Source organism: Giraffa tippelskirchi, chromosome 1 (assembly GCF_054371585.1).
Source record: "Giraffa tippelskirchi isolate mGirTip1 chromosome 1, T2T-mGirTip1v1.2.pri, whole genome shotgun sequence".
Taxonomy (NCBI): domain Eukaryota; kingdom Metazoa; phylum Chordata; class Mammalia; order Artiodactyla; family Giraffidae; genus Giraffa; species Giraffa tippelskirchi.
Window position 1 is genome coordinate 157481561 of NC_137275.1, and position 12547 is coordinate 157494107.

The following is a 12547-nucleotide window of genomic DNA, read 5'->3' on the forward strand; positions in this document are numbered from 1 at the left end:
TGGTTTCCACTCTATCCTCATTTATTTGCCATGAAGTGATGGGACCAGATGCCACGATCTTGGTTTTCTGAATGTTGAGTTTTTAGCCAACTTTTTCACTCTCCTTTTTCACTTTCATCAAGAGGCTCTTTAGTTCTTCTTCGCTTTCTGCCATAGGGTGGTGTCATCTGCATATCTGAGGTTATTGATATTTCTCCCAGCAATCTTGATTCCAGCTTGTGTTTCATCCAGCCCAGTGTTTCTCATGATGTACTCTGTATATAAGTTAAATAAGCAGTGTGACAATATACAGCCTTGAGGTACTCCTTTCCCGATTTGGAACCAGTCTGTTGTTCCATGTCCCATTCTAACTGTTGCTTCCCGACCTGCATACAGGTTTCTCAAGAGGCAGGTCAGGTGGTCTGGTATTCCCATCTCTTTCAGAATTTTCCAGTTTCTAGTGAGCCACACAGTCAAAGGTTTTGGCATAGTCAATAAAGCAGAAATAGATGTTTTTCTGGAACTCTCTTGCTTTTTCGATGATCCAGTGGATGTTGGCAATTGATGACTGGTTCCTCTGCCTTTTCTAAAACCAACTTGAACATCTGGAAGTTCACGATTCACATACTGTTGAAGCCTGGCTTGGAGAATTTTGAGCATTACTTTACTACCATGTGAGATGAGTGCAATTGTGTGGTAGTTTGAGCATTCTTTGGCATTGCTTTTATCCACCATCAAAACACAGGCATCTAAGTGACAAAAAACCGCCATACATTTGAATATTTTAATCAAATAGCACTGACTATAGTGATGGCAGAAAGTGTTTTTTAAAGGAAAATTAAACATGTAAAATAAGAAAACCAGTTTGGAAGTCTTAGGTTAAAATTATAATGCAAGTACGTGTTGGCTGTTAGATCTTGGGTTTAAGTCACTGAATACCTCCTTTGTGCTGGCCACCATGATGGACACTGGGAGCGCAATGATGAAAAAGACACAATTTCTTCTCTGGAAAATTTTACTTAATTTTGAATCACCAAAAATATTAGACAAATAACTTCCTCCACCTACTAACATTGATGGATTAGGGTATGTGTACTTTCACTTAAGAATTTTACAATATTGAGTCATTTTATGATAAAATCACCGTGGTCTCACATACTGTTGAAAAACACAGTTTATTCAAGAATATGAACACTGCAATGGATATATTTGGTTACTTAATAATAATCACTTTAAATATATTATACAGATACACATCATCAACATTTAGTGTTTTTCAGAGGGAATGATATAGATTCTGTTTTTATTGTTGTTTCTATAGTTAAATTATTGACAAAGTAATGAAACAAAGATATATTGTTCTATAAGTTTTTGCCCTCATATAGTAATTCTCAGCCTCTTTTATGTTGCACCAGCAGTTATAATCAATATATCTCAACAACTTAAAAAGCCTACACTTTCAGAAAAAGTCATATTTTGTAAGTATTTTGTCATTATGTTTATCATTTATTGTCAGTGTTACACCTATGAAAAATTACAGTAGAAATTGCTAAGGTTTTAAAATAAGCAAAAACTATTTGGTAGTTGAGAAATGTTATTATATGATTGACTATAAACTTTAGTACCTTAGTAACAATAAAACTCAAAGATGTTTAATGAAAAATATTGCCACCAACAGGTTTATGTAAGATTCTGCAGCATCAGGTAGAAAAAGCAGAATAAACATATTGGCATGAGAGATCAGGTGATGTGAAAGTGAGGCCAGGGAGTACAAAAGGACACCATTGGTCAAAAGAAATGAGGAAGGAACAAGTCACATGAATATTCCATAGTAAGCAGGGTCATTGGGAAATCAGACAATAAAAGGACTGGTGCATGTGAGAAGAAAAGATTAGAAAAAAATTTGTTTAAGGTGAGGAATATATCAAAAGTCATAGGTTCCTGAAAGTCAGGGTCAGAAGAACATATGAGGGGTAGCCAGTTGTTGAAACTGTAATATTAATCCTATGTCCCATATAAGCTCTAGTAGGTTAGAGGACTTCTGGCCCCTCCATAGTACTTGCAGCCCATGGTACTTGGATGCCTGAACATATGTTATGGCTCAATGCTTCAAAAAAAATTCTAGTTTTTTAGATATTCCTAATAATTTCAGTTTTATGTCTGAGCTAAAATTTATTTTACTTTCTAATGTAAGAATGCCTTGCTTAAAGTTAATGCAATCTATAAAAATCGGAATTTTAAAAATGAGAGATGAAATTATTCACTTTTAAATACTAGATTCAATTTTCTTAATTTTAAAATTATTCTTGCCTTTTCACATATTCATATTACCTGCTTAACCATTTAGGCATCTGAAGTTTTGAGTATTTATAAACAATCTTGATGTTTTATTCTGGTTGTGAAATGGTCAATCTGTGTAGCCTCCAGTTGTCTTTTTATTAGCGCCTCTAAGTGTTTGAGGCTATTAGTTAGAACCATGGAAAATGATGTCCCTATGTAGCTCTTTGAAATTGATCTTTGTCTAAAGCAAGACTAGGGATAAGGCCCTTTGCTTCTCCCCAGAGGTCTCACTCTAAATACTAAGTTCTCTCTGGATTGAAAGTAGGAAAAAAGTAAAGGTCAGGTATACACTTCAGAATGTTGGCAAGTCTCTTTACCAGTATGCTATTAAATATTCCAATATTTGTATTGAATATGCAGTAGAATATACAGAGAGATATACAGAGGGAGATGAAAAACAGAACTGAAGGGTTATAAAAATTTTTTTTGTACGTAATAAGGAAAACATTCCACACCATACTAAACATTCCATTTGCCTTCATGTTGTCTGTCTCTTTATAGCTCATCTTTTCTCCAGTGGTAGCTATTTGGGCTACTCAACCCAAGATCTGCAGCTTTCCATCATTTTAAGTTTGAGAGCTTAAATGTGATATTCTGTATATTTGAATCCTCAGGGTGTTCCCCTCTTTTAATTAGAGCTAGGTGGTTATCCTTTACTCCTAGAAACACTCCAGGATTGCTCTTACATTCAAATGAAACACACTGGGAGGACGTCTCATGAAGAACAAAGAAGGTTTGTTCTGGCAACTGGTTTTCACATTTTTGTAGCTGAGGAAAACAAGAGAGAAAGTAACCAATATGTGAGTGGGAAGTTCAGAGTCAATTTAACATCCCTGTGTTGGAAACTAAAAGAGAATAATTATTCATAACTTGATATTTCTAGCAAGCCTGCTTACTGGATAGGGGATAGGAAGTGGGGAGGAAGTAAGCAGAGGGCCCAAGTAGGGGAATTTGATTTGATTCACTGATAGTATATTTTGAGAAACATAATGGTTTAGAATGAGTGGATCTGATGCAGTAGTTCTGGATTCATACTTCTCTTTTTGCCATGTGGTATCTCTGAGACCTAGACACTTTGCTTTACATTTCAAGTCTCAAGTTTTTATTGCAGCCAGTTTTCTAAGTCAACCCCTAACTTACCCATAGATATGTGAGTGATATAAATGAGTATTACTTTACGTTATTAAGTGGTTCTTTATACAATGTACCTGACCAATACAATGACTTCATAGGAGAGTTACTGTGAGAATTAAATAAGACAGTACTTAATCTTTAGCACACAACTTGGTATATATAATAAAGCTCATTAGGAGTCAGCTCGTATTGTTGAGTAGTTATAGATGTCAAACATTGTTATATAAACTTAGAAATGTTTTGTTAAGGGAGATGCATCCAGAGTTTACATTAGTACCTTCCATGGCTATACTGCTGTTGTTGTTCAGTCACCAAGTTGTGTCCAACTCTCTGTGATTTCATGAACTGCAGCATGCCAGACTTCCCTGTCCTTCACTATCTCCCTGAGTTTGCTCAGACTCATGTCCATTGAATCAGTGATGCCATCCATTTTATCCTCTGTTGTCCCCTTCTTCTCTTGCCCTCTATCTTTTCCAGCATCAGGGTCTTTCCCAGGGTATAGGCTCTTCAAATCAGATGACCAAAGTATTAGAGCTTCAGCTTCAGCGTCAATTCTTCCAATGAATATTCAGAGTTGATTTCCTTTAGGATTGACTGATTTGATCTCCTTGCTGTCCAAGAAACTCTCAAGAGTCTTCTCCAGCACCACAGTTTGAAAGCATCAATTCTTTGTTGCTCATCCTTCTTTATGGTCCAACTCTCCCATCTGTACATGACTAATGGAAAGGCCTTAGCTTTGGCTATATGGACCTTTGTTGGCAAAGTGATGTCTCTGTTTTTTAACAGACTATCTGGGTTCATCATAGCTTTTCTTCCAAGGAGCAACTTGTCTTTTAATTTCATGGCTGCAGTCACCATCTACAGTGATTTTGGAGCCCAAGAAAATAAGTCTGTCACCATCTTCATTTTATTGCCATCTATTTGCCATGAAGTCATGGGACCAGTGCCATGGTCTTAGTTTTTTGAATGTTGAGTTTTAAGTCAGCTTTTTCACTCTTCTCTTTAATCTTCCTCAAGAGGCTCTTTAGTTCCTCTTTGCTTTCTGCCATTAGGGTGGTGTCATCTGCATGTCTGAGGTTATTGATATTTCTCCTAGCAATCTTGATTCCATCTTGTGCTTCATCCAGCCCAGCATTTCACATGATGTGCTCTGCATATAAGTTAAATAAGCAGGGTGACAATATACAGCCTTGATGTACTCCTTTCCTTAGTTTGAACCAGTCCATTGTTCCATGGCTGGTTCTAACTGTTGCTTCTTGACCCGCATACAGGCTTCTCAGGAGGTAGGTAAGGTGGTCTGGTATTCCCATCTCTTTAAGAATACTCCACAGTTTGTTGTGATCCATAGAGTCAAAGGCTTTAGCCTAGTCAATGAAGGCAAAAGATGATGTTTTCCTGGCATCCCCTTGCTTTTTCTATGATCCAACAGATCTGGTTCCTCTGCCTTTTCTAAATCCAGCTTGTACATCTTCAAGTTCTCAGTTCACATATTGTTGAAGCCTAGCTTGAAGGATTTTGAGCATTACCTTGCTAGCATGTGAAACAAGCACAATTGTGCAGTAGTTTGAACATTCTTTGGCAGGGCTCTTCTTTGGGATTGGAGTGAAAACTGAATTTTTCCAGTCCTACAGCCCCTGCTGAGTTTTCCAAATTTGCTGGCATATTGACTGCAGCATTTTAACTACATCATCTTTTAAGATTTTAAATAGCTCTGCTGGAATCCCATCACCTCCAAATGGCTTTGTTTGTAGTGATGCTTTCTAAGGCCCGCTTGACTTCATACTCCAGGATGTCTGGCTCTAAGTGAGTGATCATGCCATTGTGGTTATCTGGGTCATTAAGACCTTTTTTTGTACAATTCTTCTATGCATTCTTGCTGCCTCTTCTTAGTATCTTCTTCTGTTAGGCCCATATCTTTTCTGTCCTTTATTGTGTCCATCTTTGCTTGATATGTTCCCTTGGTATCTCTAATTTTCTTGAAGAGATTTCTAGTCTTTTCTTTTCTATTGCTTTCCTCTATTTCTTTTCATTGTTCACTTATTATGACCAATATAACAGTTCTATTTACTAACTGAGGAAGACAGCGCAGTGAATCCTATGATTAGAATGTAGGTTGTTATGTTATCTCTATATCTTGGCATATGGAAATGTTTATGAACCCACCCCTTTAGCAGTTTCAGACTATAAATTACTTTTCAGTTGCCCAAGATAATAATATTTTACAAGGAAATACTGCCTGGAAGAAAACAGTAGTTCCTATAGCCAAATAGAAAGGATTTTATATCATTCTATTCAGCAGTGCTTCTCAAACTTTAATGAGTTTATGTACCTATGTGTACCTATGTACCCAGGAGTACCTGTGAGTCTCCTGGAGATTTGTTAAAATGCTCATTTTGATTCAGTTGTGAGGGAGTCTGAAAGTCTACATTTCTAACAAGCTCCGAGGTAATGCTGCACTGCTGGCAGAGATCAGACTTTCAGTAGGAAGGCTACACATGCCAATTTCACTCCCTTCCCTATTTCAGAAGCAAGGTATTAATTGTAACTGATTTTGTTTAATTTACAATATTACAAACAAAACTTCTTCAAAGTACCCAAAACCCCCAAATCTGCACAGTTGAGTAGAGTCAATCATGACAATTACGTGCATGTTTCTGTTACCTCCACAGAGTGCTCCTTACTGTTGGCGTGCAGCAAGAAGTCTTTGTCTTTTGTGGGGCTCAGGTTTACCATTAACTTCCGATGATTACCACCACCATCTTGAAATTAAAAAACACGAAGTATAAAGTTAAGAATTGTAACTCATTTTAATTTAAATGAATATAACACCCAGGAAAAGAGTCCAAGATGTAAAATGACTACTTCATTCACCAACATATCTATTAGAAATATTTGTACCCAGATAAAACTAAAGAGTCATTGGACAGTAAGGTGTAATTCTCCGTCCCCTTAGGAGAGAGGTTAGTTTTCTTATATGCTTTCTAATAGTAGAATTGAGACTCTACTGGGTATTGCTCTCGGTGTCAGCTTCCCTGTCTGCATAGAAAGCCACTGATAGTTGTCTCCCAATATCCAACTCCTCTTTTGTGTAATAATAGAATGTTTTCAAGCTTGCCTTATGTAGCAATATGTCTTAGTTCTGACCAACATAAGGTGAATGGAAGTGTCAGGTACAACTTCCAGGTTGTGTTCTTAAAGGAAAATAAAACTCATAGTTTGTATTCCTCTGTCCTACTGATAAGATATTTCATGGTGGCAAGGAATCTTGAGTCATGTAGATGCTACAGAGTCACAAAGATGAAAGGAGCTCAGTCCCTGGGCAACCTGTTGAACTGCCATTATGCCCTAGCTAAAACAGAAATAAAATTTTGTGTAACTTAAGATACTGTTATTCTGAATCTCTGTTAAATGCACCCAATTTATCCTAATTATTAAACTGCAAAATGGATGAGATGGAATAAGTCCTTTTAAAATCTAAAATCCAATATTTTTACCATGAGTTGGGTAGAAGAGAACCTTCTGAGACACCTTCCTTTCCCATGGAGCATGTTTGGATTTGTTTTTACCCTAAATTTAAGAATTCAAGCCCCAGAGCTACCCATCCTCCCAAATTACCTGTTTCGCTTGAGGGGAATTGGGAATCATAGTAACGGAGTAACACCTTGTCTAAAAGAGAATGCATAAAATCCCTTTAGTGAGATACAATTTTATCAAATGATTTCAGTTTCAACATATATATATAAAACATCATAAAACACCCTCTTATTATGTATCAATAAAAGCAAAACTTTTGTGGCTTTGCTGCTGCTACTGCTGCTAAGCCGCTTCAGTCATGTCTGACTCTGTGTGACCCCATAGACGGCTTTGAGAAAGGTCTTAAAAACATATAAATATGCTCTGAAGATTTCTCCAACAATGTTGGTATTAAAATATTTAAAATGTTGTTCGTAGCATTGGTACACTCTTTTGCTAGAGTTACACTCTAGTGGTATTGATAAAACTGGAAAGACCTAGTAGATATTAATAATTTAATGACAGTAAATATGTGTGGTACTTCCTTCCATATTTCACAACAGATGTGACTTCTCAATATCATCATTCTTCCTTGATGAACCCTGAATAAGCTTCTGAATCCTCCCCAAATACAGTGATTTTCAAGCATCTATTGCCAGTGCATTGAAGTTAGCACATAGCATGAAATCTATTAGCCATATCTGAGTTAATCTGTTTACAGTTTGTTAAATTTATTAATTTTTACTTTACTAGTCATCATTATATCATTATAGACAAAAGGAAATAGTCTACCTTTCTCTTGGCCATTTATCAAGTCATTAACATAGATCTCATAGGTTCCATCCTCAAAAACAAAAGTAATGAATTGATCGTTGTATGTACTCAGGGAAGCAGAATGTTCTGTAACAAGTAAAAATCCTGTCATTAAGAATTTAAAAACTTGTTTCCATGAAAAATCTTTTGGAAATTAAGAAACCTTCTGAATGTGTTGTGTTTTTTTGTTTGTCTTTGCAATTTGAGCTGTACTTTGTCTATCACCGTTGGATAGATGAAAGTCTCAGGCACAAACTTAACATAGCTCACAGGTTGAGCTATGTTATGGGATCATAAGATGCTAACTTCCTGCATGAAGGAGATCAAAGATGCTAGCCTCCTGTGTGAAGACCATGGGAGGCCATATTAGTATGCTTAGGGAAGGGTTTGATGGGGAGAAAGAAACTGGACAAGTGATAGACATTGCCTGAAGAAAACTCTCCTTCTTAATTTCACATGATCTAGGGAACTGTGGGCAACAGGGGACTGTATTTTGATAGACATGGATAAGTGAATACCCATCTGTAAAGATGGAGTTACTTGGAGACTTTCAACAGTCCTGGAGGATGCAAGTGTGAACCTCATTTTGTCTTCTGGCTAAAAAACTGCAACACTTAAATCTGTACTTTCAATTTTTTTTAATATATAAGCACACACAGAAAATGATATTTCTGCAGCATGCTGTGGTGAACTGGATCAGATTTAGAGACTACATATATAGGTCCTAGAGGAAAAAATATCATTGTATTTTATTTATAGTGTAGAATTATGCTAAAGAAAATAATATACAAAACATTAAGAACTTTAAATATTGAGTTTATTTGCACATGTAGAATATAATTTAAAACAATCAACAATTATTTAAAATTTTTGAGTTGAAATTGTATTTGAAAATATAATAGCTCTTCCTTTTTTTCATTGTCAAAATGTTGAAATTTGGAGAGATAATGTGTTTTTTTTCCCCAAAAGTATAATATATTTTTCTCAGGGATTATGTAGATGAAATTCCAATCCATAGCAAGCATTTCAAAATAATAATGTAGTTCTGACTATAGAATGCAGAAATACTGTTAGAGCAACTACCCTATACTAGTTTGGATACCACTTCAGCAGCAAAAGGACAGAAGTTTCTGATATACATGAAATTGTAGAGTTGGGGCTGCTTCTTGGACCAGCACTTGCGAGGGTCCCATGTCCTACCTCCCTTCTCACCCTCACACACCCCTGTGACCAATCTTACCTTTGATACTTGGAAGGCCAGTTGCTCTAGTGTCTTCCTGGACCCTCGTTCTACCCAAGGTGAAGTGCTGGTCCACAGACTGTCCAAGGTATTCCAGATGCTCATAGGTAGCTAATGCCAGATGCTTTTTGACCTTCCCAGCTGCAGGAAAGGGGTGGGGGTAGGAGTGGACTGTCAGTCCTCACTCAGTGCAGACCCCTTCCCATCACTCCTTTGAGGACTTCCAGTCAAGGGTGCTTACTCACAGTGATGACTGACCCCAGGGCCTTGGTCATGCTATGGTCTGAAGGAATCAATACTTTCTACATACTTATATCCCAATAGGGCACACTCACTGGAGTCCAGGCAGAAGAAAACTAGTCACTCATGGTCTCAACACCCAAAAGGCAACCACAATTAACATTTTAGTTTACTTTCATTAAATGAAAGAAAAAACATTTAAAAATATTATAAAATATATTTATAATTTTGTATTCTCTATTTTTACTTAACATGATTTAATGATTTCTTCCACACTATTAAAAACTTTATATGCCCTTCTGAAAATGACTAAAAAATAGTTCCTCATCCTTACTCTTTTCCAGAAGGAATTTGGGTGAGGAAAGAAATTATGTATCTTGATGTGATAAGTGAAGGCAAATCAATGCCCATCATTATGTTGAAAAATTATCAGGAAATGCACAGCTTCTCCTTACCTTCTGAATGCCTTTTGGTGGTTTCTCTCCTAAAGTAACAGACCTTTTTTTCTATTTTAAGGCCAGAGCGTAGCTGCATATAGTACACCTGACAAACTTCTTCAGTCTTCTGCTGGGATCCTAAGTAATTGAAAAAATCGTAATACCATTTCATTCCATCCTTCTTTATCCTTTACAAACCCTGAGTGTAGCAGACCAAGAAAGCAACCACAGTCTGCAGTATCTTATCACAAACCTTGGGGCCAGTTGTTTTTCAAAATTCCAAGTTTTTTTAGATTTTAAGATTGTCGTGTAGAGCATGTATTGTCTGTAACTAGTACATCCAGCAGGGGCTAGGGGAGAACTTCATAATAAAAAATTAACTACTTTATAGTGAAGCACAGGAAAATTTACATAAAGTAGAATAAATAAAGACTTCATGTTGGTTTAGGTCAGGATTTAACTGTTGAATGAGTTCAGGTCATATTTTGCTTTCAAATGAGTTATGAAAAGCTTTAGGTCTTCAGAAAAGATTTTGGTTTAAAAATTGGCATAAGAGAGTGTGGCTCTACATCCAACATACATCAATCTTTGCCTAGCTGGCGGGGAGCTCTTTGGTTATATGATCTCTATAATCCTTTCTACTTATCTAGAATCTATTTTTAATAATTTTAGAGAGATGACTATAGTCTGTAAAGGTTATTAAGAATAGCTGACCTAGGTCAGGGAGCTTTTTCTTCTAGGAGTTTCATGGTTTCAGGTCTTACGTTTAAGTCTTTAATTCATTGTGAGTTAATTTTTGTGAGTGGTGTAGTTAGGGGTTGTTTCATTCTTTTACATGTTATAATCCAGTTTTCCCAGCATCATTTATTGAAGAGACTGTTTTTCATTCCATTGAGTATTCTTGGCTTCCTTGTCAAACATTAGTGTGTCTACAGTGGGCCAAGCACTGTGCATAAGTTTCATTTAAACCTTCACAAATAATATTACAAGGTAAGTATTATTCATTTCATTTTACAAATGATAATTTGAAGTTCTTAGCAGTCATGACATTTGCCAAAGGTCTGATGAGAAGTTGTGACTCAAGTGTGTCTAATATCAAAGCTATACTTCCATATACTCCATCTAAGAAAATGCTATATTGCAATTTTAGAGACTAACAAAACACAAACTGAAATTAAATCAGTTGAAGTAAAAAATATCAGTTATTCATTAATTCTTATTTAATTTATCCAAATAAAAATTAAAATTTCAAATAAAAATTAAATTTGCCACTTGAAAATCATAAAAAAAAGCCTTTAAAAGTCAAATAGAAAAGAAAGTTATAACACTTAGGTGATAAGGTCTCGATTTTCAACATTATAGTAAATGAATTATCAAGAAATTTATACAATATAGCCAAATTCAATAATTCACAGTAATTCAGAAAATGAAAATAATTACTTGTGATTTTGAGATACATTCTATGATCTTTTTTAACTCTCTAGAAGATTTGCCTTCCTAATATGATTATCAAAGTTAATTGGAATAAACTTTTGTTAGTTACTGGTTTGAATTCTCTATATTTTGCCTCCAATTCAGATGAGCATCTACCTTTAGGTATCTTCAACTCTTTGAACAGGGTAAGGGCATTTAATCATACTCAGTCGCCCTGGAAATTCCTAATATTCCTTTGTAACTTTAGATATGTCAGATGTGGTATCTTACATGTATTTAATGCAAAGATAATTTACAAAGCTGTGCCAGAGTCAATCCTGAACTTGGCCTCCTGATGATAATTTAATACAATATGTTATTAATTATATGTTTTGTGCTGATCTTAGCCTGTTAATAATAACTAATGCTGTATTTGGACTGGCCCTTAATGTTCTTATTATGATTGCAAAATGCCCTTCAGCAATAACCATCAGGAAATTGAAGAAATAAAGGTTAATTAATTATTTGTTGTTGTTGTTTAGTCACTTAGTTGTGTCTGACTCATTGCAACCCCATGGACTTCAGCACGCCAGGCTTCCCTGTCCTTCACCATCTCCCAGAGTTTGCTCAAACTCATGTCCATTGAGTTGGTGATGCCATTCAACCATCTCGTCCTCTGTTGTCCCCTCCTCCTCCTTCCTACAATCTTCTCCAGCATCAGGGCCTTTTTCAATGAGTCAGTTCTTCACATCAGGTGGCCAAAATATTGGAGCTTCAGCTTCAGCATCAGTCCTTCCAATGAATATTCAGGGTTGATTTCCTTTAGGATTGACTGGTTTGATCTCCTTGCAGTCCAAGGGACTCTCAAGAGTCTCCTCCAACATCACAGTTTAAAAGCATCAATTCTTTGGCACTCAGCCTTCTTTATGGTCTGACTCTCACATCCATACATGACTACTGAAAAACTCATAGCTTTGACTATAATTATAGGATTTGGAAATTACACTGCATATCTGAGACCACACAGAGAGACCACAGGTAGAGAGAGTGCATGAGCCTGAGGTTCTGCTTTTTATTGGGATTGAGTGTGTGATCCTAGGATAGTGAGAGCTCACTGTTTATTGGTGAATTTAAAACATAAGAGCAGGAATTTAAAGCATGGGAAGAGTAGGGAAAAAAAAGTAAGTAGTCCAAATGGTCAGTTATGGAAATCAACCAAGATCTTCTGATCTTTATCTAGTTTTGTGACTGGCTGTGTGTATTTGGGCTTCTCTGGTAGCTCAGTTGGTAAAGAATCTGCCTGCAATGCAGGAGACCCCGGTTTGATTCCTGGGTCAGAAAGATCCACTGGGGAAGAGATAGGCTACCCACCCCAGTATTCTTGGGCTTCCCTTGTGGCTCAGCTGATAAAGAATCTGCCTGCAATGTGGGAGACCTG

The 12547-nt window shown here is 36.4% G+C and overlaps 1 protein-coding gene across 4 annotated transcripts in view; it reads right to left on the reverse strand.

Moving 5' to 3' along the window:
* Positions 1 to 1135: 1135 nt before the first annotated feature.
* IL33 (interleukin 33) overlaps positions 1136 to 12547 on the reverse strand; it is a 48382-nt gene continuing 36970 nt past the window's right edge. For all 4 annotated transcript variants that reach the window (XM_081500882.1, XM_081500871.1, XM_081500892.1 and 1 more), the window contains 6 exons: positions 9715 to 9834; positions 9020 to 9160; positions 7759 to 7866; positions 7069 to 7119; positions 6115 to 6212; positions 1136 to 3087 (listed from right to left, as the gene is read on the reverse strand). In XM_081500882.1, coding sequence (XP_081357008.1) covers positions 2881 to 3087; positions 6115 to 6212; positions 7069 to 7119; positions 7759 to 7866; positions 9020 to 9160; positions 9715 to 9834 — 725 coding nt within the window. In that variant the 3' untranslated portion in view covers positions 1136 to 2880. The remainder of the gene's footprint in view (positions 3088 to 6114; positions 6213 to 7068; positions 7120 to 7758; positions 7867 to 9019; positions 9161 to 9714; positions 9835 to 12547) is intronic.